Raw genomic sequence first — 27,365 nt, forward strand, 5'->3', positions numbered from 1 at the left:
ATACCAGTTGGATGTTGAAATATCCAATTGGAAAAAATGAACTATATAATAAATGTATTTAACAATTCAAATTAATTAATTTGTATTCAATTTACTATTTTTTATTAGTCTTACTAACATTATTAATAGAAAATTAACTTTTTAACGGTTCTTTCTTGTGGTGGTGAATACTTTGGTATATTTATCAGAAGTATTTTGCTGTGTTTTAAGCCGGTTCCGCTATGGCCACACTGGCCCGCTACACATGTTTGGATTTCCATAAAAACAACCATGAAAGACCTGTAGTTTTTAAAATTATTAATTTGCTTGGAGTTCAGCGCCATGTTCGTGCTGGCTGAGCTGAAGGACACCGTGCGCATTGCACCGGACCAGTTCCACCTCAAGCTAGTGGACGCTGTGCGCGACGAGATCGACCGCAAGCTGGCCAACAAGGTAAGGGAATCCTTGCCATCCCATGGATAGTTTCTCAGTCTGCACCTTTATTTCACCGCAGGTTTTACTCAATGTTGGACTGTGCATTGCTCTCAAAGATATCGTCTCGCTGAAGGACTCGGTTATCCTACCAGGTGATGGAGCTTCGCACACGGAGGTGCTCTTTCGCTATGTGGTCTTTCGGCCAATGGTTGGTACTGTGCTCACGGGAAAGATACGCAATTGCAGCCGGGAAGGTGTCCATGTGACGCTCGGCTTCTTCGACGACATCCTCATCCCGCACGCCGCCTTGCAACATCCCTCCCGCTTTGACGAGGCCGAGCAGGCCTGGGTCTGGGAATATCCGTTGGAAGACGGGGCCAAACACGATCTGTTCATGGATGTGGGCGAGCCCATCAAGTTCCGAGTCTCGCGAGAGATATTCGAAGAGACATCGCCTATAGGGCCACCCAAGGCAGAGGCTCAGTCACAACAGGGATCCAGCTCATCGTCTGCAGCGGCAGCTGCATCAGCCGCTGCTGCCGCTCAGGAGGTCAAGACACCGTACAAGATTATTGTGAGTTCGATTGAGTGTCTGTGTGAAAGATTTCTGGTGACAAAGTGCAGTTACAGGGTGCCATCAATGAGTCTGGCCTGGGCGTACTCTCCTGGTGGGACCAGCAAGGCAAAGAGGAAGAGCAAGACGACGAGGAGGACGATGAGTATGACAATGACGAGGATGGCGAAGGTGCATGTGAGGAATGACACGGATTTTGATTATTATATTGTAAGTGAACTCAAATATTTTCTATTTGAGGGGAAAGTTAGTTATTATTAACGTTAAAATATACAGATTATGGTACAGAAAGGTTAGACAAAAACACAATTTAAATCATTTTCTCCATTTATTTATTTATCATGTACTTGTAGAGTGGTTGTGTTTGCTTTTTTGTTGGTTTAGGACTGCGACTTGCCGTCTCCGTTCATGATGAAGGGCTCTCGCTCTCATCCTCTGGATTTAAAAACAAAGCATTTACATTAGGTCTGAGAGGGAGGATTGCTTTAGTTTAATGGGGACGAGGAGGAGAGCAGCTCGCTTTAACGTAAGCTATAATTATTTATATAGAGTATCTTTGGGGGCCAGAAGTACATTCATAGATTGTTTCATTGTTCGCTTGACAACAATTTGCTAAACATTGTGTTAAATATTGACTCCATGGGTAGCGTGCACCGATTCCTTGCTTAAAATACTTTCAGTTGCCGTAAGTTAGTTACAGATTAGTCATATGGTACAATCGAAGTAAGGTTTCACTGGTCAGGGGCTGCAAGAGACTAAGTTTTTTGTGTGTTCAATTGCATTTTCTCAATTTAAAGCTGCCGGCAACTCGTAAATATTTTCAAATTTATTCGATTTTTGTTTTGTTTTGTTTTGCTTTTTGTTTCTTTGCTTCTTTGAACTAATGTAAGTTAATTGCATATTTTGATTCTTTGTAATTCATATTTGTTTGTTGTTTGTTTGTTCGTCTTTTGGGCGCAATGTTTGTTTTTGTTTTGTCGGTAATTTACACGTAGACTGTATGTTTAGTTACAGCGAGAGTAGTAAATAAATAAAACGTTCGTTAAAAACTACAATAATATAAATAATGTATGTATATTTATAAATATAAATATATATATATATATTTATGTATGTATATTAGACATATTGCATTGCGTGTAAATAAATATCATCTTCGGGTCTTTTGTGGTACATCGTCTTAAACAGATCAACTTAACTAAGTTCCATATCAAATCACAGCAGAAATCATAAAAAGTCTAAAACTATAAGGGATAGAGAGTAGTAAGTACAGTGTTGACGGAAAGTTAAAGTCACATAGCACGCGAGGAACTTGCCGCCTGGAGGCTAAGTGTACCAAATAATCATACACCGAACTCAAACCAAAATCAGTGTCGTCCATTGTCCGGGTTCTAAAGAGATAGGGCCGCCGTCCAACATCGATTATTCGATGATCAGGCAGCGAGGCAGGTGCTCCTTCAAGTAGTCGAACAGCTCATGCGACGCCCCCGGGCAGTTGGTCAGCTCCAGCTCCTGCAGGTGCCGCAGCTGGATCAGGCTGGACAGACCCGAAGAGGTCAGTAGCGGGCAGCCGGCCAAAGATAGCACCTGCAGGTTGCGCATTGAGCACAGGTGCTGCAGCCCAAAGTCACGCACCTGGGAGCACCAGCGCAGGAAGAGGGCGGTTAGGGACAGCATCGTGGAGATATACCCAACACCGATGTCTGTTATGTGCACGCATCTGAAATTAAAGCGGGGAATAATGTATTTTAAAATTGATTTCGAATTGCATTTAAAAATATGAATTAATTTGTATATTTTAAACTATAGAAAACATGGATTATAAAGAGTATGTTTCCTTGACAACTCCTGGAAGTCTTTTGTAATAGTCCAGAATCTGTACCTTCACAACATTATTGGCCTTCTTCCTTTTGGCCCCATATCTATGTAGTTCCTATTAGCGTCAAGGGGCGGCTTGGGTTTAACCTCTTTGGCTGGGTTGGAAGTGCATACGCCAGATGTGTGCCTGGGTTTATATGGCAGAGATTGTTGCAGAAAACGTTACGTTGCGAGTCAACTGCCTGCGACCGAGCACAATTAGATTACAGAAGGAATCGCTGGGATAGGGGAAAACCCTGCACTGTGAAAAGCTTCGTATTTAAAGACCACATTTAACTCTTTAATGTATTTTATACATCTTTCTCAAGTCCTCATCAAATAATTAATATTGATAAATACATATAAGTAACATATTCTAAAAATCAGAGACTCCTCATCACTTATTTTTCTTTAATTCCTTCACCAATGAACTACTTTTGCAACTCGAAATAGTTTTCTGTGTGTAATTGACTGCCAGTTTCCCGACCGTAAGAGGGAGAACGACGACTAATGGCCGCCGCCGGAGATGAGGTGCAGCTACTCGGCGACGGAAATTGAATTTTACTCATGAATAATTACACAGCGCACGGAAGATGAAGGGTAGAGCGACGACCTTGCGCCTGGCGGAGGACTCACCTATCCAGCGTCAGCTCCTCCAGCTGGTTCAGATCACAGGCGATATACTCGAGCGAGGCGTCCGTTATGCGGGGACACCAGGACAGGTCCAGGGCGCGCAGCTTCTGCAGATTCTCGGCAATCAGCTCCACTCCGTCGTCCGTCAGCTTGCTGCATCCGGACAGGCTTAGTACCGTCAGATGGGGCAGGGAGTGCACTGCAATCAGAGAGGGAGGAAGAGACATTAGTTATGGGCACCAGATGGGGCTCGGCAAGGAGTCAACTCCGGAACAGGCTGCGAAGCATTCAACTCACGTAGCCCGATGCAGTTGCTCCAGTTTTGCCGGGAGCACGTTTATTAGAATGGGGTCTCTGCAGATGGGTTTAGTATGTTTTAGGGGAGCTAATGTTTTTCTTGTGCGGTAGAAGCTGGTTACTAATATTCAGAGGGTATTTCAATTACAATCTTTGACGATTTTAAACGCTTTTGAAATAATTACTTATAAAGGATAAAGGTGTAATGTGAGGAGCGCACTTAGATTTCTTGGTTCCTTATGTTTAAAAAACTCATAACTATTTTAACCTTCTGACTGAAAATATAATACCCTGCAAGGCTATAATAAATTCTTCCAAGATGAAGTGTTGAGTGTGTCGTTAAGCATTTAGCCTAGATATGAGTTAGAGAAAAGCATTAAGCCATCTGGGTGGTAATTAGGTTTTGTGGCTATCCGCAGCCAAAAGCTATTTAACATAAAGTCGCTTTTGCTCTGGATTTGCTGCTAAGCCTTATTCAGTCTCGAGTTGGACTAATGTGTCATGTATCTAATTACCGCATCTATTTAAAGCCGAACAACAGCAGCAGCCTCAACTGCTGCTGCTGCTGCTCTACTTAGTCTAAGGCAGTTTCTCCTCGGCTTGTGCCATTTATGTCGACAACAGTTTTGCTTCGTTCTACATTTTGCTGTGTCACTTTCTGGTGTGTTTGTACTGCTCTTCCTTTTGGCATGCTCTTCTTGTGAATCACGAATTGTTTGTCCTTTCTACGGATAAATGCAGGATGCCCTGTTTTCTTGGGTTTCCTTTGAGGTTGAAGCACAGGGGAACAAATGGGAGATAAGCCGAGGTGTTGGAGATATCTCTTTGGGTTTGAAATCTATTGAAAAGGATGTCCGAAAGTGAGGTACTATATGTAGCGTGAACTGCAAATTTTATAGCATACTTTTCAGCACCTTCAAACTAGATCGCAAAAGAATGGAGGTTTTGAAACCATTTTGAAATATTTTAAAAATATATGGAGTACATTCCATTACCCTACATAGTTCAGGGTTAATTGTTGGTTAACAAAACGATTTTTGCTTCCCAGTTTTGTTTGATTTGGCCCTGTCAATGTAAATATTTTCTCAAGAATAATCTGTGGAAAGTCAAAGAGTTGTCTGCTCCTGTTGATAACCGATAACAGATAACTGATAACCGATGGCAGAGGACACATAACCGGAGAGTGACAGCACACGGCTGCAATTACCGTTCGTAAGCCGCTTAAAGCTTTTGCTAATGGGAATTAGGGATATTTTCAGGACAGGAAGGATGAGTAGGAGGGTACGTGCGAAGGCTGAGCAAACAAAGATAAAGGGTCCAGGAAAAACAAGGCAGACTCCACCAAGGCAAAGTAATGTGCGAGTTTGTGGCAAATTCCCACCTCCCAACCACTTCACCCCCAGCCCAAGATGAAAGAAGTCGAAAAATGCAGGGTCCAGTCAAGTAAGCCGCTTTGTGCTACTCGCTTAGACTTACTTCATATTCAACTAAAGACACTGAAAATAACTGCATTTAAATTATAGTAAATTTATATGAAATTATTAAACTATATCCGCAAGAAGAACTAACAAATATCAAAGAAAAGAGTAAAGGGGTAGCTACTTAAATAAGTTTTATGAGTGAAATACTTGCACGTTTTTTCTTCCAGTGCCCTCAAATACATTTTTTTTTTTGCATATATGCAACTGTGGGTGGATGGGTGTGTGTGCCCCACATTGGTTACTCGGATACTGAGACACCAGTGTGCTCCTCGCGAGTAGTTTGTAGAGCGCTCCCTTGTTTGGCTTCTGACCAAAAAAACCACAAGGCATACGAAAAGCGATTTGAATTACAAAATATGCGCAAACTAGAGAATCCACACGTAGATATACCCGCGATACTCTTCTGGTTGCTCTGAGCCAAATGGAAAACTACGCAAACAGCGAACTGAATGGAGGGGCCTATGAAAAATTAACACAAACATGGCTCGCTATGCCGCAGAATGTCTATTGACTAACTTAGGCTGAAGTAAAGCTTTTATATCCCTCTATATAAAAAGAGTGGGGTTTATTTTATATCTTTTTTCTGTGGAGTTTTGTGTAATAAAATGTAGTTTTCCGAAGAGGAAATTCGAAGCGAATGACTTAAATAACAAGATAGCAATCTAACTTTAGAAAGCCGAAATTTGTATATCATTGTACTTTGCAAGTGGAATTAGGGTGTGAATTACATGAATAGTTTTGTTTTCTACATGTTTTTAATAATTAGAAATAAAGGGGATTCGAAATATTTATTTCTTTGAGCAATCGCTATTCTTCTTAACCGGGCATGGCTAGATCAATTCTGCTGTTGATGCTGTTCACTGGATTTTAATAGCCTCCAAGGCTATAAATATAAAACTCTTAGCAGCATTAAAAAGCTAAAAAACAGAATTTAAAAATGATCTTTAAGAAGTTAAAACCTTAAAATAAAGCTGGCTTGTAATATAAATCTAAAAATACATTAATTTGCAACCCTTTGTTGCCCAGAAAACCAATGAAACCTCTAGTTAAATGCCCCAAATCAATGTCCTTCCTAGGATATCTGATTGAAATGAAATACTTTGATTGCTCCACCCCCGCAACACACACACACACACACTTCCCCATTCCAAGAAATTTTCTGCATTTGTAGCAGGATATTCTCCGGTAAAGGACTTGCAAATCCTTGGCTAATGCATATTCAAGCGTAATTGAGGAGGCGGCAATGGCGTTTGGGGGATTCACCGAGAAGCCGCAACAGTGACAATAACCGTAACGTTGACGACCTAATGCTGACGGTCTGCTGATGATGGCCAAGTTAGCAAGCTGCCATGTTGCCAGGCAACGCCTGCTCCTCAAGGAGCTAACTGTAATTGTATCTATCAAGCGGTGGATGCAGTACAATCGTCTGAACGACAACAACGGCGACGACCCAAAAGCTAAAAACCGCAAAAACATCCAACGACAAAGGCGCCTCTGTGCACACAAGCATCTAGTGCAAACAGTGAGGCTTCAATAATGTCAACCTACGATAAGAATGAGACTTCTGTAGGGTCTTGATGAGGTTCCTCAAAATCTGAGGTTGTTGGATTAATAAAATATTATCTTCTAAGTGGATTTGTTCAAGTGTTTCATAGACACATTCTGTGACTTTCCAAGGAACTAGGTATAATTGCAAGCATCTAGTGCTTCATAGAAAACTAATCGAAGCTCTACTGTAGGTCTGTTTAAACGATGCATAGACGTAGATACAGTTACGTTGCACCAAGTCGATTGCCGGCGCTGAAAAACTGTGATTAAGAGCTGCCGGCGACACTACAGCAGACCACAATGCCATAGGGATATTCCGCGGAGGGCAGAAGGGGGGCGGCATCATCATCACCGATAGATAGATAGATAATGATCGCACAGCCAGAGTGACATCGATTGAATTACACTTGGGAGCGAATCGGGAGCATTAGCATTAGTATTAGAGGGACACAGATCGAATTCTCTCGCTTATTTATCGCCTGCGATCGTCGTTGAAATTCATTTCGTTATCAGCCTTCAATCGACGCGCAACATCTCGTGATTCTCGTCTCCGAATCCGAGTCCCTATTCGAAACTAGACTTTATAGAATATAATATATAGTAACTATAGCGTTCCGATCCTTTCATTCCGTGTTGCAGTTTCGCTTTGTGACCGACACTAACGGGTAATTGTTTGGCCTTCTTAGCCGCTCCGCAGGATTACTCGTTTTTGCGATCACAAATCCTGAAATTGCAGCTAAGAGCAGCATAAATGTGGAACCAGTGAGCAAATATTTAGTGTTGAGTGTTAAAAGACTCTGAAATAAAGGAAATATTAAGCTAAACAGAGGATGCTTGAGTAAGAAATCTTAAATTTTAAACTCCAGTAAGACTTTATGAATAACTTAAAGACGGAACAAAGTTTGGGAACAATTCTTTTCTCTTCAAAACTATTTAATATGTTTATTCTAATTTAAAAAAAACCCTGCTCTAGACATTTATAAATGCAAAACAGTAGCCTTTATTGAATGCTATCTGTATTTCACTGATAACAAAATTGAATGCCAAACTAGTAAATATAGTTTAATCTTGAAAGGGTTACCCTGACCAGATTGAGATCTCTCTCTGGAGAAGGCAGCCAGTTTATGCCATCAGAAATCAGAAATAGATTCTAATATACAAACTAAGGAAGGAAGGTGTCTTAAAGCTTAGCTTACATTGCTTTCAATTCTCTTAAACAATAATACCATGTATTTGTATACCCTTGAATGGTATTGTAATTAACATAGGAACGTTTTCCGAATTAAAATGTTTGCTTTTATGGCAAAGGTATTCGATTTTTAATCTTCAATTTGTCGAAAAAAAAAAACTATCCCATTCCGGGAACTCCATTTGATTGTTTCCCCCATCAGCATTCATCTCTCATTATTGACTTTGTATTTGTTCTTTCGGGCAAAATAAATTACTAGCCAACAAAGTTGGGTAATGATTCGTTCATTCTATGAATAAATTGGTTTCATTTTCTGTGAATTTCGAGCGGATTACGAGGGGATTGAGGAGGTGAGGTGAAGCAAAGTCTACCTGGGCGGGCTTGACATGAAAATTGGGGGGGAAAAAAGGGAAATGGGAATTCGCATCGAAAATAGTGTACCAAAGCCGGGCTAATGCTCTCCCTTCTGCACTCACGCACTCGTTGAGACAGAGACAAGTGTCAATACAAGGACGTGCGGCAAAAGGACGAAGGGCCGAGGCAGAGGCAGAGGCAGAAGCAGAGGCAGAAGCAGAGGCACAGGGAACACAAACATGTCGGGCAAACAACTTGTAACTTGTGTATCCGTGAGATACATTTACATTTCCCATAACAACTAGCGACGTTTATGCGAGCCTCGTTTGGCATTCAGCTGATGTTTCGGTGCCTGCCTGTCACATCCAAGGATCCACTTTTCCGTTCTCCACTCTCCACTCTCCACGTTTTCCCGCTTTCCACTGGAGCTGTCGAAAAATGTTTGGACTAGAATTTGATTTGCTCATTAGAAAAAAGAAAAAGTTGAAAAAGTTAGCATAAGGCTTCCCTCCATTGAAGCCTGGCCGAAAAAGTATATGATTTTTTTCATATTTCTCTGCGGACTTTTGTTGGTTTTTTTTTTATGGGTGAATGGCTTGTGGAGTGGAGTGGGCTGCTGCCAGGTCCCAGGACTGGGACAACTTACAAATTCCATGTCTATTGACAGCTCTTGGCCTGCCTCGCTGTCATGGCTTTCACCCGGCTCCTTTCGGCGTGCCAACGATTTTTATTGATTTTCTCTGGGCATGTCTCTCAGCCATTCATTCCCCCATATTCGTATTTGTATTCGCATTCGTATTCGTATTCACATGTGGAAAGTTATGCTCACATAACGGTTAGCATTTGTTTATGACATTCATTTGATGATTGCTGATTTTTCAAATTGCCTCGTTTGGGGTCAATGAGGGAAATTGCATTTGCCGTCTGCCTTTCCGCGCACAGACAATAAAAAGTTGGTTACGGTGCGTATGAGTGATGTGAATATTATGCGAATTTTGTATTAAATGGTGTGGATATGTCAGGGATTGTGGGGGAGAGTATGTTCTATAAAAAGTTCCAAAAGCAGCTATAATTATTTCTTTCAACAACTTTTGAAATACCTTCAAGCTTCCGACTTTCCTGCACACCTCAAGTGTGAAGAAATAAATATCAAATATCAATTTTATAAGACCAATTTCCATTCAAGTCAAATCAATAATTAAAGCCGCTTTTCCGAATTTTCCCCACAACAAATTGGAACGCAGTCAAGGCAAGCTCCGCAAAGCAAAAGCTGCTTAAAGTTTAAGTTGAGTTCGTAGATGGGCGTCATTATGCCAATTACTCGGAAGTACGGCATTGCGGGGGAAAATGCCATGAAATTTCACTGTGGCAACAAAACTTTTACGAGTATATTAAATAAAGCAGCTACGTAGCAGCCTGGAAGCATTTCAGCTTAATCAGCTCAGCTCCCGCTGAAACATGCTAAAGTTGCTGCTGCTGCTTTCCAGTTTCTCTGGAAATTTAATATTCAAAATGGTTTCCAAGCCAAACGGAATGTCCCTCAAAGGGACTATACAGCTGCAGAAAAAAAATAAAGTTAACAATAAATACCCCATTGTGCGGATACTTTGCCTCAAAGATTCCGATTTCCAACTCAATAAACACTTTGTAACATTTTGAATGGTTTGAATGTTGTTTGAATGTATTTGATGCTTAAATGAGTATTCTTCTTTGGAAAACTAATGAAAAATTCATTGAATTCCGGTACAATGTTTATGGATTTAAGCTGAGAGGTTTAAAAATAGTCTAGAACGGCAGAAAAATTCTTCAGATTTTCCAGGGCTTTCAGATGGAATTTAATTTTAATAATTTACAAGTTCAGAATCATTTTTCTTATATAACTTTCATCTAAAGCTAAGGTTTAAGTTCAGCTAAAAAACTTTAATTTAAAACTTAAAACTAAATAACTTTTTAATGCCTTCGCGAAATACCTCTGTAGTTGAAGTTATCTGCTTGAAGGATTTAGCAAAGCCGGGAGTGATAAAACAAATCTTCGGTAATTTTCCGGGCTGCAGGGAAAACTGGAGCTTAACCGCTTTAGGGTTTAAGTGGCCTGTCAATTAACGGCAAACTTTGAGGCCAAACAATGAATGCGTAAATGAGCAGGCAAAAGTCGCGTTGCGGGAGGAAGAGGAACTCAGTGCCGGGGAGTCCCCTTTCTTGCATAGGCAAATAATGTTCGAAACGTGCAGGCCTCATTAGGCTTCTCCCCCTCTCATTACATTTTCCCTGGGAAAACTAGCGGAATGGGGTCCGGAAAATGGGAGGATGTGGATGGCGGACTGCCTGGAGTGAACTACCGCGAATTGCGATGAGGTTGCGCAATGGCAGATTAGCTCTTCTTTGGGGGTCGAGGTCTTCGAGGAGTCACAGGGGTTGACACGGTTCAAGGGCCATTCGAAATTTAAAGCTATCGCGACATTTAACAACTAAAAGAGGATTTTCCGAGATGAAATTAAAGCTTAAATATGCAAATTATAATGTTTACTTAAATATATAAATTAAAGAAAGAAATTATTACAAAAAACATATATTAAATGTTGCAAAAATCTATACCCTTGAAAATAAATGGTAAATACAAGTCCCCAAAGAAATATTTCTATCACAATCTCGTTATTTAATTGTATTTATGTGTGCCTTGATTAAGCCCCTAAATTATACACTAATTTATTCGAATGCTAGCATACAATTTGCCAGAAAAAAAATACATAGAAAAAAACAATGAAAGCGTGCCACAACAGGGGAATCGAGAAAATAAAAAGAAATAGCTACAATTACGATTCTTTTGGCAGTTTGACAAAAACCACAGCAAACAAACAGTTTCAATCAGAAATAATTCTCCAGCTGGGGTTCGACGAGGTTCGACTGTCAAGACCGTAATTGAGATAACTATATATTTTCAAGAATACAAAGTATATATTTATCTATATATGCCAAGATTTATTTTCATTGTAGGTGAGCTTAAATAACATTCTATTCATCGTTATGTTTCATGAGGTACTGTGACCTTTGAAAAGATAGGTACCAAAATCTTTAAAACAACTATGAAAACTACCTTAAATTTCTAAAGCCATTAAGAGTACTTAGCTTATTTTGTTTAAACCATTTAAATCATAAAATAATTAATTCCTTAAAACTCAATTGGCTCTCCGCTTCTTGACTAGAGGCGTCTTTATTAAAAATGCATTAAAAATGCTTAGGTGAATTGTCGACTAATGGCCCCCGTGTGCTGTATTTTACAGTACTGTATATCCCCTGCTCTATTTTCTTCGGCATTTTCCTGCATTTTCCACGCACATCACATGGCGGCACGGGTCACTGGTCGTTGTCGTCCTGTGTGTGTTTGTGCGGATTTGATTGGCAGTTGGCCGGAGAGCTTCTAGAGTCGTCCTCCCTTGCGACTTGGCTCACATCTTTTCCTGGCATTCTCAAAAGCGAAAATTGTTAACCCAGTTTCGTGGCCTGTTGTCTGCTCGAGTTCTTTCCCGGCTTTTCCGCTCTGCTTCTCGAGCATTTCCAAGGAAAACTTTAATGACGTCAATTACTCCTTCCCCCCCCCCCAGGTTAAAGTTGCACTGCAGCCAGTTTAACTTACGGATTGCATTTTAATTGCTGAGAACTGGAGCAGCAGTTGTGTTTTGGTTTTGCTTAATTATTTTTCACCCAACGAGTGACTTGTTTAGAAGATATTTTAGTAGAGATTTTATTAAAGTTCTTGCCATGATTTTGTTGGCATTAGCTAGCAGTTTTCCCCCATCATATATTGCCACAGTTTGACATTTGTTTATACTCTGAGTTGACAACATCCTGGCTGTCCAGGGAAAGTGATGGAAATTCCCACAGATGTCACTCTCTCTCACAACCAGAGCAGAGGCCCTGGGCTTAATTCCTAGCTGGGCATGGGCTCCTGATACTGGTAATATATAGGACACACGGTGACAGCATCATCGTCAGCATTGGAATCTGTAGCCAGATGGCCATCAAGTTCCCCAGTGGGAGGGCAGCTCCTCCTCCGCCTCCTCCGCCTCCTCCTCCTCGTTCTCCCGGGCTTCCGGCGTGCGTCATTGCGTTCAACTATTTCCGCCGTAATTCCAAATGCGTGTGCCTGTCTCTGCTGCCATCAAATGCAATTAAAAATGAATTTCACTCGCCCACGCCCTTGAAGGGTGTTTTTTTTTATACCCTTACAGGGTATTTTGCTTGCATTGATGTGAAGGAGTCATTTCCGACACTATAAATCATATAAATTCTTGATCAGAATCAACAGCCGAGTATACAGATTCATTAACCTTATAGAGACTAGCACAGAACATCTTTTCGATTCGAAATTTCGATTTTTAATCTTTGATTTGAACTTATGATCGATTTCTGTAAAGGGTATATAAACTTCGTCTTCCTGTATTAGTTTCCCTTTTTGTTTTATTTTATTTTATTACTGGCAAGCGACAACGACAGCCCTTTTGCCAGGAAAGTTCCTGCATGTGGCAGCCTCCTCCCAATTCGCATTACATAAGCCAGCAATTATGTTCCTTATGGCCCTCAACTTTGAACTTGCTTGTTTGCATACGGTTTATATATATATATGTTTTATATATATATATATATTCATGTACATATTTGAACAGTGTACAGTGCCAGCTCAGCTCACAAGTTTGTCCTTGTCCTCCATCTGATGTCTGGGCCTGATTTTGGGCTTGAGTGCATGCATATATTCCATTTAATTTAAATTATAGCCTTGCCTTTGTCAGGTTCATTGGTTATATGTATATTCCTTACAGAAATTTGAATTGCATTTATATTGTCTTTGGCAGATTACACAACTTTAGAGCACTTAATTCATTTATTACGTACTTTTGTGTCAAAATGAACAAATAATAAAGTAAAGGGTAATAAATAGAGCTCACATCTTATGCATTAATAAATATAAAATAAAGCAGATTTTGCTTTTGAAGGAATTTAATAAATATTTATAACTATTATTATTTTCAAACTTTCTACTCCCAAATTCTTTAGCAAGTTTTGGCAAGCTTTAATTAAATCCTAAACTCCATTAAAAATTTATATTTCAAGACATCAACAACTTGATTTCCTTGCCATAACATTCTATATTATTTCAACAAAGTTTATTTATGCTAATTAAATGTTTCCCTCGTCAGAAACATTCCCTAAAAGTTTCAACCTGAGGGAGAAGCCACTTTTAATGGCCAGTTTAAAGTTTTTCCAGCTTTCGAAACACTTTATACTTCAGTCTCTCTCAGTTTTACACTTTCAGTAAACCCTAACAAGCTGCATTTAATTAATGAAAATCGCCGCGAGTGCACTTTCCGTGTCGCTGCATCTGCACTGCACCTCGAATACCCTTCAAATCGCACAACTTTGTGCTTTTTGCGAATTAAGCCAAGTTCATGGTCACTGCCAGCTGACAATTGATTGACAACTTGGCCAAATGCTCACCGCGAGGAGCAGGAGGGGCAGTGCGTGCCATCGTCTCCCCCTCGAACAGCTTTTACAAAAATAAAGTTAATTAAAAATTGCTCAGCAAAATAGAGAGAGAGAGAGAGAATGAAATAGAGAACACAATGGCACAGGAGCTGCGATGTGAGCACCTTGAAAATGCAAATGTAATTAAATAAACACGACACCCGACGGGCGCCCATCAGCAGCAACGGCAGCATGGGATGAACCGCGACCAGGATTAGGATTGGGACAATGTCGAGGAGGAGAGGGCTAGAGGCTAGAGGAATTCCTATGGCTACATGGCAGCTGCAAACCGGGGAACTTATCACTTTTGGGTCTGAGAGGGCGGACAGCGGGCGTTGCCGCCGGCTGAGGAAGATAAATTCGATGTCTCGGCGAGCAGGAATTCGGTCTTTGCCAGGCCAAGACCATGGCCAAGAGAGCGAGAGAGAGAGAGAGAGTCGGAGGAGAAAGACGGCCAAGATAAATAGGGGAATACCCACATACAACCTTATCCACTGACAAGTTCAACTTAATCCGTAGCGGAGTGGTCCTTGGTTTAAAAGGGAAATTGGAAAATGAGTTAAGGGGTTTCATTGATCCATATACATGAGGTTTATATTTTGATTTTATTAATGGTGTTGGAATAATATTTAAAATATATTCTTTATGCCAGTAAAAACATATATTTTATATGAATAAAATATTTGTAATATATTTTAAGACATTTCTGAGTCATTTATTAAAGCATGTTGTAAAGAACCAATATAATTCGTTAACAAAACTTATACAGTGTGGCATACCTTACATATGAATTATTAATAATAAATATAAATAAATTAATTTAAGAATTCTGTATTTAAATTCTACTGACTTATAAGCAAAGAATTCTCCTCATTTTCATAGGCATTTTTAAAATTTAATTCATAATTAATTCAACTGATTCTACCCAACGAATTCCCACTGTATCCTTGGTATAAACAAAATCATTGGCTGGCAATCCTAGCCAGCTTTTTGGGGGTGATGGTAAGAGGGTATGTGGGATGTGGACGGACTGCATGCACTTTGCGGTTAAATTGATGGACATGTCGCGTTCGCGTCGACAAGTGCAATTGTTCAGGCGCGAAACGAACCGCAACCACTTCATTAGCAGTGCACCCCTCGGGCTCACCCAGTTCGGCCCCTGGTCTCACCCCCTGCCCCCCCTGGCAATGGCAATCAAGTATAGATGAAGCTTATTATTCAAGGGGCGTAACCCCAACCAGCTGGTGGGGATCACAAGGGTATATATATCATTATAAATGTAATGTTATATCAAAGCCACAATTTGCTCAGACATATTTTTCTATACATATTTAGGTTGGTTCAAGGATAAACCTTGTTAAAGTTGGGATTAAATTCCATTTTTCTCTATATAAGCTATGATTTCTTCCCCTTTTTTTTACCATTTAATCCTGACTACGCCCCTGTCCCTGCTTCTGCAGCTGTGAATGCCTCACATCGAGTGAAAAGCTTTGTGGGAAAGGTAGGAAAAATTTGATTTGTCGCCTCGACCATGTTTGTAGTTGTCGCAATACGTTATTTCTTTGCTCGGTCGCTGCTAAATGAAAGGCGGCAATTCTGTTGACACTGTTAATTAATGGGAGATTAACTTGTTCATTGTCTCGCTTACGTTTCGCCACTCGCCATTCGCAATTCGCAATTTCGCATTCTCGCATTCACGTGCGAGCTCATAAATCACGCATACGCCCGGTTGAACGACCTCGCTGGCAATTAGCCCCGCGGCCAGCAAGGGCGTCCTGTCAATGTGTCAGTCAGTCAGTCAGTCACTCAGTCCGGCAGCTAGCCGCTCTTCCGGTTCCGCCAGCGAGCCGGATTGCGTGCCAAATGATGTGTCACCTCGCAATCAAATGGTGAAGTAGCAACTTTAGCAACCGCAGCCAAAAATCAAGCACAGGGAGAAATATTAGCTAACTTCTAATAAGTTAAATCTATTTGGTTTTTGATTAGGATTAAATAGGGTTTACTTATGCCTTATTTGAAGTATTACTTAAGAAATATTTGTAGCATAAAAAAAGGAATATAGGGATTGTTAATGGAAGGTTTAGGTAAAGTTTCTCCCAGTGAGCCATAAAAAATGCCCCTGGCACTTGGCCAGCTAAGCGACAGCTGAGTCTCCCGAGTCCTGCGTCCTGTCTGCACAGCCCATCGCTGGATCCTGGGAGCCTGGCCCAATTCAATTAGATGCCAAATGCAATTAGCTAAATGGCTTCTCGATGTTGTGATAAGCACCCAATGCCACTGCCACCGTCAAGCGCTCTTTCATGGCCGGCGGGTCGTGGGAAACGTACTGGGAATTGTTATTAAAAGTTTTGTGCCACACCGGCGGGGCAAAAGTTCAACATCAGGCAACGACGGATGGCCAACTGTGAACTGTAAACTGTAAACTGCGAGCGGGCTTAGCCAACTTCTGACAAGGGTTTAGACTGCAAGCTGCCATGGTCTGGACAAGGACGCTCTTTAAAAGCTGCATTGAGTTCTGAGGCTAAAATAAACTTTAAGTGACCATATGGCGTCTGTAAGTCACTTGAACTTGATTTAAATATGAAGTATTAAAAGTTGTTGCAGAGAGGAAAGTGATTTCATTAAAGCCCTTTTAATAGTTTGCCTTTATTTTTAATTCTTTTGCAGAAAATAAATTACTTTAAATTGCATTAATTATGTGTTTGGCTTATGGCGGAAATTAATAAATGTTTCACAGATCCCTTGAGGCTTGAGTGTTATGGAAGCTCGATTGCCATTAATTAAACACATATTTCCGGTAAGTGCGGTCACTTGGAATAAATTGTAAAAATAAATAATGTGAAAGTTTCCATTAATCTCCGTTTTTCCCTGATTTTTATTTGCATTTTTCCTATCTTTTTTATACTCTTGCAAAGGTTTTATAATATCAGTCAAAACTTACAACTTAGTGATATCTATAAATTCCGATTTAAGAAACAGGAATCTCTAAGGCTAAGTTATGATCAATTTTCGATTCTCTACAATTTGATTGCAAACTGCAAGGGTATATAAACTTCGGCTTTCTGAAATTGGCTTCCTGTCTTATTTGTTGACTTGTTTATGCTTGCTGGGCAAACAGTTTATGATTGGGCGGCAATTTATACAAAATGCCACCATTAAATATGGCGCCTATTTGCTGATGTCCTCACGTAAACACCGCCCAAAGAAAATACCCACAGACACACACACACACACAGAAGGCAATCTTTGTGATACGGGGCGTATGTGTAATATGCTTTTCATACTTTTGTAACTGGCATTTTGGGCTTTTGATGCTCCTTCATCCATCAAGCTGTTTACAAAACGCACCAAAATATGTGCTGGAAAGCGTCTGTTTGTGTAAGCTTTAATATTTTATAAATTCCTCTTTTTTCCCCCCTAAGCTGTAAAATTCATAGTTTGTTTACTCTTTGCAGCTCCTGTGCGAGGATGTCTGTGATGGAACGGTTTTTGTAATGAGATTACACTGAGGTCATTGGGTAAAAATGTTCAATTTTTACTTTAAGCTAAATTATGGAATGTTTTAAAAAGGTCTTTGTATTTTCTTCTCTTACTTCTGGTGTTGAATTTATTAAAAATTCATAATTTCTCTTCCTGTGTATGTATGCAAATCGCTACCTCTATATGCCCTCCCGCCTGCGACTGCAACCGCATCGATGATGATCACTGAACTGCAATAATTCGATTTCGATGCGCAGCTCCTCAGCGAGAAATCTGGCTGGTTAACTGCTGAAGCCGTAGGAGTTGGCAGGCGGGAAGGAAGCATTTCCATTCCACCTGGGGGAAGCCATCTACCTGGGCGCCTGCAGCTTAATTTGCGGCGCTGAGCAGCCCTTAGCCTTTGTTGATTGCAGCCAGGAGGAAAGTCGGTTTGGGGGTTGGGCAAAGAAAATGACGTGCCATGAAATTGATTGCAAAGTTTGCACCCAAACTCAGTCTCCGGAACAGACTGAAGAGCCAGGTGCCAGGACTTCGGGACTCGGAACACGGGACTAGGAACCCAGGACTCAAAGGTCAAAGTAAGGCGCATAGGCAAAGCGAAAACAGGCAGAGGACTCTCAACCCTCTGGAGTGGCAGGTTTACGTTTGCCAGCGTTGTTGATCGCATTTTAAATGAGTTTGCGTTCAGGCACCTGAAAAAGCCCCCTAAGCATGCTTTAAAATTGCTCAGCAGCGGGGCAATGTTCACGTCAATTAAAGTGGTTTTATGGCCAAGTTTAAACGGAAGTCAAAGGATATGTTGCCTGATAATAAAACGAGGTGAAGTTGGTTCATATAAGGAGTAAATATAATCAAAGCTTTGGCTATAAACCCTCTCTGTTTCTAAGGTTTTCTGTGTTTAAATATACAACGATAGCCTTGGCTTATATTTTTATTTAATACTGTCTTGTGACATGATTTCAGCATAAAATTAGTTTAATTTACTTGCAAATTCTTTAGTTTGTTTGACATTTTCCATAGAAAGAGCCATGCCGGAAAACAGAGTTCTTTAGAACTGGACCCTGCCAATTGGCAAGAGAAAAAGGGTTGACGTCAAAGGGATGTAAAAATAGCTGCTCTGTTGGACAGGAAATGGGGGAACAAAAACACAGCATTGCATAAAAAGTGTCCCACAAAAAGTTTCAATTAGTTGAGTGCAGTGTTTAGAATCGGTGACGAGGGCCCTGCCCAGAAGGACATCCGTTTTTCGGGGACCAGGACAGCACCCCGAGGAATGGTAACTCCCACTGGCACAGCTACTGGTACTCCATTTACAATGTTATGTTCGCCTTATGTATTTCTTACAGCTCGGTCTCCAGGCGGCACACTCCCGGCGGATGTTCCTCACAGCTATTTCGGACCACTATCAGCCCGGATGGGAGTCACATCATCACACTCGCCCAGCGACGATTCATCCACATTTCGGAATTAAACATTAAAGCCAATGGCAAATGACTTTTAGCCTCGCTCAACAATTCTGATTGCCCCAATGGAACGAAAACCATATTATTTTTTAATCACTGGGGATAATTGTATGAAGTAGTTACATTCAATTCCGATTTAAAGTAGTATAACTAATAGAACAAATATAGCCAAAAATAGGACTCTAAAGTCACATATGTTTAATTGTTTCCTTATACCAAATACCTCTCATAAAAATCCCCTTATATTAAGGTAGTTACAGATTTTTCCTACAGTGCACTTTGTGTGACAAATGGGTTCCAGCTCCCACACTCCCCCCATGGCTTACACGCTTTTTCCATGTTACTTGATTAATTTCTGGCTGAGAGGACTGAAGTTCGCTTACCGATATTAACGATGCCATGGTTGGTTAGTTCCCAGCACGACTGCAGTCGCAATATGCTGAGGCTGTGGCTCTGCTTCGGCGAGAAGTAGCCTAGCGCCGCATCCGTGACATGGTAAGCCTGTTGGGATCGGGAAATTGGGAGATTCAATTAGTTGCCAGAAACTCGAGGAGGAGGCGGGAAGGAGGCGGATTCCACCGCATCCGGACTTGCCTGCAGCGAGAACTCGTAGAGGGAGGGCAGCAGCTGGGCCACCGCGCCCACCGCCTCATCCGCAATATTGATGCAGTCCGCCAGGGAGAGGGACACGATGCGGGGCGTAAGACACGCCCACAGACCCGCCTCGGTCACCTCATTGCAGCCAGCCAGCTCCAGTTCAAACAAACTCTGGAAAATTAAGAGGAAAATGTAAAAAGAATTGCTGGAAAAGTGAATTTATGGTGCTCCAGAGAGCTGAATGTTTATTTCTCATTTTATTTACTTGGAAAAATATGATTCGTGAAAAGGTTGCTCTAATATTGTATGTGTATTAAATATTTCTTATAATGGCTTAGATATGCAAGGCGAATATTTTAAATATAAATATAAAATATATATAATTCCATATAAATTTCATACAGAAAAAGAAAAACGAAGAATTTTCATTTGCCATAAACCATTTATAGATGTTGTCATAGGTTATGCATTGAATTTGATTTCTAAAAACTCATAAATATTTACTCTGTCTGAATTCATATTTCCTATAGAAATTATTAATGCCAAGTATAGAATATTTTTGGTTCAAGAATTTAAGTTGAATTTTTGTTTGTATATATAACTTATCTTGTTGCTTCTCATGACAATGAACTTGATTTCTACACAATATAAGAAATATTTTGTAAATTCTATATGCATAAAAGTTCTGGTAAAATTCTTAACGGATTCCTATTTTCTGTATATAAAAAAAAAAAACATTTCATTTGAAGGTGTGACTGCTCTGTCGTCAAATCGTCAAATGTTTTTATGAGCTGCCGCCAGAAGATTTCAAAAATATACTTTTGGACATTTTCACAGCTTTCACAAATGTTGACATTCAGCTGAGCAAGAAATATAAGCCAATCACAGCCAAGTGAAAAATAGGAAAACAGAAATCTATTTGAGTTGGAAGACAAATACTTTTACATAAAAGATATATACCTAAAGATATATGTGAGTGCCATTAAACCCAGGTAAATATTTTATTGAATATCTAGCTAAAGAGATTTTAGATTTTCACTTAATTAAATATTATCTCACATGAGCAACGAGGAGACATTTGTTTGTCTAATTTTGTATTGTTTAAACCATAGTAAATTTACAGCTTGGTCGTTTGAATTAGGGTTTAATTAAACCAATTAGATGACTTCAGCAGTTGTATAAAACATAATTGGGTCTCTGTATTCATGGACACACTGGCATTCACTTCGTAAACAAAATGCAGAGGATTGCATTCCAAAGCTTTTGGTCGGAATGCGAGCAAATTGAATGGAAAATCCGGACCACAGAGAGCCAAACAAATTACAGCCAGTAAAACTGCTGCCACCTGCAATGATAAAATAACCAAAAGGCAGCGGGAGTCCCATGAAATTAAATTAAATTGCAATGTGGGCAAGGCTATTACTTGCTAAAGTTTTCTGCTAGCTAAAAATAATGTTTTGCCATGCGAGGAGTACTTTAAAACCATGTAACCCGATAGACTTTGACCTTTTCAAGAGCAAAACTGTAACTCGAGAGGAAGTCGAAGCTGGGGAAAAAAACACATCACATCTCGGTGGTTCGAGTGGCAGACTTTGTGTCGCGGACCCAAGATGAAGTGGACATGGCTGCCATTGTTGTTTGGTCCCCGGGAGACCGTTCCAGTTTTCCCTTTTCCCCTTTCCGCCGCGCCGGAAACAAAGCAACAAAAGCGATAAACAGCAAATGCAGCCGGAAGCACGTTATAAACATGAAAATCGCAAGGATGCTCACATAAACACGAAATATATATAACCAGGAAAGGAAATAACCCACTCCCGCGCCTTGCACCATAATTATTTTTATTGTCGGGACACAAAACGGGAACGAATTTAATCCCAATCCTTAATGGCAAAAATATCCAAGTAATAAATCAAAATTAAATCTTTCCACATTAATCCAGGATTCATTTTTTGTTCCACAAGGATTGTAGGATCGGAAATGACTCCATCACTAAGTTCAAAGCTTCTGACTACAATTGTAATACCAAGCAAAGGTATGAAAATAATGGCTAAAATATTTCCAAGTTACAACGCCCTGTCCATACTCATTAACGAATTAATTGGTCTAATTACAAATGTGTTGAATAGATTGTAAGAACGTTTACATGACCAGTAATTGGATTCTGTTTCTCAGTTAATTTGGCCAACAATCAGGCATTCAACCAGCCAGAGGGCAAGAACAAGCCTTCGGCATGACTTCATTATGAATGGTAAATGTTTAGTTGTTGTTTTGGATTTTCCCCGCCCATACTCCTTTTTTGTTCTCCTGTCCAAATCGTATTTTGTTTTTATGGACAATTGTGGAAGTTTTCCCTTTGGCTGGCTCAAACAAACACACTCACAACACGTAGCCGAAGTCAAGGAAAACTTTTTTAGGTGCCATGTGTCAGGCAGCAGAAGCCAAAATCGATAGGAAAAGTCAAACCACGCAAACCGGGGAGTTCCACAATGAAATGCTAATGGAGGCACACACGGAACACACTCACACATGCACACGAGGATATGTAACTATTTAGCCGGAAAAAGTTTTCCCGTGTTTTTCCCCCTCGAGGTTTTTGAGGTTTTTTCGCTAAAGTATGGTAGTTTTTACTGGGCTTAAGTTTGGGGAAAACAAATGTGGAAAATAACATTCCATAAATTGGACAGATTTTCACATTGTTATAAAGCCACACAGCTACTTTTTAGAGGGTTCTTTGAGTTCTAAATACTTATGTCTAATTAAATCCGTCTTGAATGCAGTGAAACCCCTTTAATGTCAGACCAATTTAAGTTGGAGTTGTATAATAATTTACAGCATAGCATAATTTTGTGGGTCAATGGGGGTTTGGGGTTCAACGAGCTCCAAGTCAACGCTTCGCATGAAACAGCAATGCGGAAATCGCATATATTCGCTCGAGGCGACTGCAGGACATTTCCCCCATTAAATATGTAGAGGAATGCAGGAAAGTCGCCGCATTTCCGTTGCAGTCAGCTGCGGTAACTAGCATTAATTTCGCGTGCATGTTGGGCTCTACTTCCGGGGAAGGGATAAAGGTAGCAGTCCACGTGCACTTTGCCGCTCTGCAGAGTCCCAGTCTCAGCTCCCCAAGGTCAAATTCCAAAGTCCAATGCGGTTGATCCGCTCGCATCATTGCAGCAGGGACAGGGATTGGGAACAACCATGGCGAACCCAACTTGTCCCCAGTGTGTCATTGTTGTTGACATTGCCAGCGACAACAATTTGCAATCAAACCATTTGTTGAGGCTTCCTGCACACACGCACACTCTCTCTCTGGAACTAGGCTCATAAACATGACATGCATTCACAGTGGATTAATTCTGACATCAGCAATCCTGAGTGACGTATATATGCACACTAGGGTGGACCAGAGGAGCCCTATGGTCTTACTCTTTAGTAAATATAACTTATACGAAAGTTAGCTTCATAAAACACCTTTTAAACAAAGCTTAAACTAGACTTTTCCTACCTATGTTCGAGATTTTGGAACACTAAATCTCATTCCCATCACTCATACGCAGTGTTGTCCGATAACAAGGAAAAACATTCCCAAGTCCCTTTGTTTGATTTCCGCTTCAATGGGTAAATATTTCTGCTAACTTAATGGAGTTTTCCCAAAAGTTTTCCCATAAAGAATCACCCTAATGACCAAACACTCTCACACACACATGCAGAGAGGAGCCGAGGAGGTGGTGGCCGCCAGTCAACTCATTGAGTGTGTGACTGACGGAGCTGACAGGACCGCAAACTCATATAGGAAGCGGCTCCACGAAGGACTTGGCCACAGTCAGTTCACCAACATTATCCACTTTATGGACTCAGCTCGAGTGTGTGTGTGTGTGTGTGTATGTATCTGTGTGTGATTGGACCATTTCCGGTTGGCCCCATGCTGGGCCCCTGGTGGATTAGGTTCCCAGATTGCCCGGGATTGGTCCATGAAATGAATGGATTAGTTTGCCCAAGGCCCTCACCACAGTTGGCCATCAATTAAGGTTTCCCACTTGTGTTTCGTTCGTCCAAATTCGATTGGGGTTGCTGGAGATTATTATTGGGGCAGTCGCCCAAGAGATACAGAAAACGCTGAGATGGAGGACGATGGAGTAGAGGCAATAATAGAGACAAAGCGAATAGGAAACCTATGGATTAAATTATGGGTTATTGCGGTGGAGCAGTGAGAGTGTGTGATTTGAGTATTGATTTGAAGTGGAAATATATTTATTTGTTTTAGATTTAATGTCTATATTTCTCTCTTCACAGCTCGAGCCCAAACTCATAAATGATTCACCTGGCGGCGCGTGGAAATTATGAATGCATCACGAGTGCCTTTTCCGTTTCGCACACATTTCCCTCAAATTAGCGCAAACAAAATAATAAGCTAAATTAAATGAAATTTATGAAAGAGCTTTGATGTGATTTGCATCTGAAATTGATCGCATCAATTCATTATGCTCGCACAGAGACGAATGAAAAGTGGAAACGACCAAGGAGGTGCGAGGCGCTGAATTTCCACTCTTCACTTTTTCAGCCTGACGACGATGACACACTTTACGGCTCTGACACGTTTCATTTCTTTGGCGCGCGGCACAAGTCCCGAAATAAAATGAAAATAGTTTCCTCTAACCAGCGCCCAGATTCGTTTGCGAATTTATTTTCGGTTCTGGGACTGACCACTGTCAACTTGTCGCTGGCCAAAACAAAAATGCTCACACACCCACAGTCGAGATTTTTGTTCTCTCTGAAAATAAAGAAAACCCATCACGGAGTCCCATCTCCAAAGGGGGTCCCCCAAGGCAGAAAAGGAGAAGTTAAGGGATGCTCCGTCCGAGTGGAAAGCAGCTGCTCTTCTTGGGACCTTGGGGCCAGATTTTTGGACTTTGCTGCCTGCCCCTAGGCCAAGTTGTCTTGCATTTTAAACAAACGACAGTCCATTATTCGAGATTGTGTGTGGATACCACACTAGCAACATTTTCTTATATGTTTCAACCGTGTTAAATTTAAGATTTAATGATTTCTTACTAGCTTAACTTGAATCCTTCTCGTAAAACTCACCTGCAAATGGTCCAGGAGCGTCTCCAGTCCTCTGTCGCTGATCGAGGAGCAGCGCAGGCTGAGCGAATGGACGTGCTTGGAGGCGAGCGGGAAGGAGTGGACCACATCCAGGGCATCCTCATCGGAGGCACCCACCAAACCTAAAGCGTGAAATCCCCGACGAATGAGCGAGTTGTACAGCTTGCCGCGATCACAGCCCGGCATCTGGCGGAGTTCGCGGCACTGCAGCGTGGGCAGCAGGCCGCTCCAGTAGCGCGGACTGCGGTACAGTGTGTCCCGCCACTTGATGCACACCTGGGCCAGGATGCGGCGCTCGTAGGGCGAGAAGTACTGGAAGAAGCGGCTCAGAAAGCGGTCGTCCAGCATCAGCAGCTCGATGCTGTGGATGGGCGGCGGGTGGAGCTGGTGCTGCATGATCAGCGGTGACTGGTTCACCGCCATGTTCCCGTACGGGTGATGCAGGTGAGGATTGGGCAGCTGCTTCCTCAGCTGCAGAGGGGTACCACCGCTGCCGCCGCCGCCACCGCCAGCGGCCGCCTTCTGTGCCGCCACCATGCCCATGGTGCTGAAGGTGGGCGAACCCGGTCCGACTCCGCCGCCCGGTATGGTTATGTTCATCTGCTTGGCAATGGACTTTACTGTGGGCGTGGGTGGTGCTCCCAGGGGCATGCCTGTGGGCGGGGCTGGACCCACCATCACGTGGTGGTTCGAGTTGATCAGCGTGGAGGCCTGCAGCTGAAGATGTTGCTGCTGCGACTGCTGCAGTTGCAGTTGCTGTTGCTGCTGCTGCTGCTGCTGCTGCAGGAGGTGGTGTGTGGAGTTGGACACCTGCGGCTGGCCACTGGGAATGGCAATGCCTCCGGGACTGGGGCTACTGCCCCTGGAGGGCTTGTCGGGCGTCTGGGGAGGATTTGCATTGCTGGCAGGCGAAGCAGTGGCAGCGGCAGCTGCCGGCGAGGAGGAATTGCTATTGGCGCCATTCGATCCGGAGTTGGAGTTGGAGTTGCCTCCGCCGCAGAGTGCGTTCGTTACCCGCTCCATCACCGACGTCTTGCCGCTGGATGTCGGTGGTGTGGGCGTGGTTCCCGGTGCGGTGGCCGTGTCCCCGGCTGCACCACTTCCGGAGCCACTGTGGTGGTGCTTCGAGCGCAGCCCCAGCCCGTTGATTCGTTTCGACAATTCGGCGGAGGCTCTCTCGACCACGCCCTGCGCCGAGATCGATGACATGGTGTGCTGGAACAGATTCACCTTGCCACCGGTGGAAAAGCGCTTCGGAAAAAGTGGAGCGCCCTCGTCCTCACTTCCTCGTGATTCTCAGTGTGTGTGTGTTCAGCTCGAGTTTCGGTTATCCTTTACATCCCGCTCGCACCGTGCATTGCTGACCCTTTTCACCGGCAATTAGCGAGGTTCAACCTGGAAGGAGGCAAGGTAAGGCGATACATAGTGTTAATGGGGGTGGCTTTTGCTTAAGGGTTGAATGACTAATGGGTTATACATGGTTACCACAAGTGATTAGGCATATATTCATAAAGATTCATATCTATAAAGTATACAGTAATTCATGCAGTAGAGAGTTGTTTCTATTACCAGTCATTAACTATAAACATTTATATACGAAGAAACCCAACCCATTTCCCAACTGCAATTGCATGATTTGTGGGAAAAGGGCCAACTGCAGTTTGTCACCAACTGTCAATGATTTCTCCGAGTATTGCCTCACGTCAAACCACATCGCTGGCACTTTCTCGTACTCCACGACGTGACCAAGTTAAAAATGAAAGAAGGCCAACAGCGAACAGATTTATGGCCCACTTTCGCGGTGTTGGCGTGCAGGCCATAACCTCCGACCTCCGACTTGTTGTTGCTGCTAAAGTTGGTTGCTTTGTCCGATAAGCAAACAATGTTTCCACCGCCATCGGACCAACCCATCTGCAGTCTAACTAAGCCAAGGTAAGGCGCCACCCGGTGCATTGCCTTCGAATCACCGGAAGTGGTAAATTCCGTGAAAGTTAGGCGGAGCCATTCCTTGGGTCCTTGGGACTGTCCAAGATGGCCAATTAGATTACACAGACTACACTGATACCACCAAAGGGAGATTTAATGCTGCGAAACTTTAAGATAGCATATACTTTCTCAACTTTGTGGGTTACTAATCACTGGATTATTTAAATAATTTTATAGAACTTATATCCCTGGAAAGTAAGGAAAATTGTAAGTATTACTCAACTTTTTCTTATAAATTTCTTCCCTTCTTTAATGGCAATTGTTCAATTAAATGAAGCAAATCAGATTAATTGGTTTCCCAGTAAACTGAAATGGATACATATTGCTTTCACTCTCCAGAACATAAATAAAAACTTAAATGCTCAATTAACCGGGAGGAGAACTCGAAGCTTTTCCCTCCAGTATGAACCTTTTCCACTCATTTCCGTTTCAATCCTGGCTATCAAGGATGTACTTTGTGAAAAGTACAGAATTTAATTGCCATAAATGCGCGGATTCGTCAGTTCCGAGGGAAAGACCTTGGAGCACCAAGGTAAGCGCTTATCCTTTGGTCCGCCTGGCTGCATCAGCGTCAGCATCCTCCCCCAACCTCCGTTATCCTCGCCTGGCTGAGGGTCCTGTCCCAATCTTCGCAATCGTCGCTGTCTTTCCGCTTGGACGTGAGCCCAAACAAAAGCCAGCTCGGAGAGGCGTGGCAGAGACATTGACTGAGCTTTGTCTGTCACTTCCGCTCCGAATGCGGAATGTTCCGCCAGCACCCTAACCCCAAAGGGGTTATCCTGACTAGAGCTGGTAGAGAATCAATATTTTCGATGGTTTTTATGAGGAAAATTGTGATTTTAAGTCAAAATGATCGATATCGATGCAGC

At 42.0% G+C, this 27,365-nt stretch overlaps 2 protein-coding genes across 7 annotated transcripts in view; one reads left to right on the top strand and one right to left on the bottom strand.

Moving 5' to 3' along the window:
- The first annotated feature begins 184 nt into the window (after positions 1-184).
- On the top strand, positions 185-24,063 carry Polr3H (RNA polymerase III subunit H). Of its 6 annotated transcripts, XR_015272819.1 has the most exons (5): positions 188-432; positions 494-988; positions 1,045-1,198; positions 18,368-18,623; positions 18,694-19,001. XR_015272819.1 is itself a non-coding variant. In XM_020948931.2 (4 exons), exons 1-3 carry the CDS (start codon positions 322-324, stop codon positions 1,174-1,176), a joined length of 738 nt encoding a protein of 245 aa, XP_020804590.1. In that variant the 5' UTR covers positions 185-321; the 3' UTR covers positions 1,177-1,198; positions 18,694-19,001. The 6 variants fall into 6 exon arrangements, 5 of the variants coding, with proteins under 5 accessions (XP_020804590.1, XP_086693987.1, XP_020804591.1 ...); XM_020948931.2 differs by lacking the exon at positions 18,368-18,623 and having other exon boundaries at positions 185-432; XM_086837861.1 differs by lacking the exons at positions 18,368-18,623; positions 18,694-19,001 and adding an exon at positions 23,701-24,063.
- The window catches only part of LOC110181230 (uncharacterized), a 38,710-nt gene continuing 12,648 nt past the window's right edge, over positions 1,304-27,365 (bottom strand). Inside the window, exons 2-6 of the mRNA XM_086837798.1 lie at positions 24,493-25,905; positions 19,405-19,578; positions 19,194-19,311; positions 3,482-3,677; positions 1,304-2,708 (exon numbers count right to left, since the gene is read on the bottom strand). Coding sequence (XP_086693924.1) covers positions 2,411-2,708; positions 3,482-3,677; positions 19,194-19,311; positions 19,405-19,578; positions 24,493-25,719 — 2,013 coding nt within the window. The 5' untranslated portion in view covers positions 25,720-25,905 and the 3' untranslated portion in view covers positions 1,304-2,410. The remainder of the gene's footprint in view (positions 2,709-3,481; positions 3,678-19,193; positions 19,312-19,404; positions 19,579-24,492; positions 25,906-27,365) is intronic.

This window comes from Drosophila serrata, unplaced genomic scaffold (assembly GCF_035046125.1).
Source record: "Drosophila serrata isolate PLE 108 unplaced genomic scaffold, ASM3504612v1 contig_66, whole genome shotgun sequence".
In the NCBI taxonomy this organism is placed as follows: Eukaryota; Metazoa; Arthropoda; class Insecta; order Diptera; family Drosophilidae; genus Drosophila; species Drosophila serrata.

What these genes read in the sequence shown, in the direction of transcription:
- Polr3H (XM_020948931.2), top strand. Translation starts at nt 322, where the DNA reads ATGTTCGTGCTGGCTGAGCTGAAGGACACCGTGCGCATTGCACCGGAC. An exon ending in ACCGCAAGCTGGCCAACAAG is followed by an intron (nt 433 to 493) that starts GTAAGGGAATCC and finishes ATTTCACCGCAG; the next exon opens with GTTTTACTCAATGTTGGACT. An exon ending in AGACACCGTACAAGATTATT is followed by an intron (nt 989 to 1,044) that starts GTGAGTTCGATT and finishes GTGCAGTTACAG; the next exon opens with GGTGCCATCAATGAGTCTGG.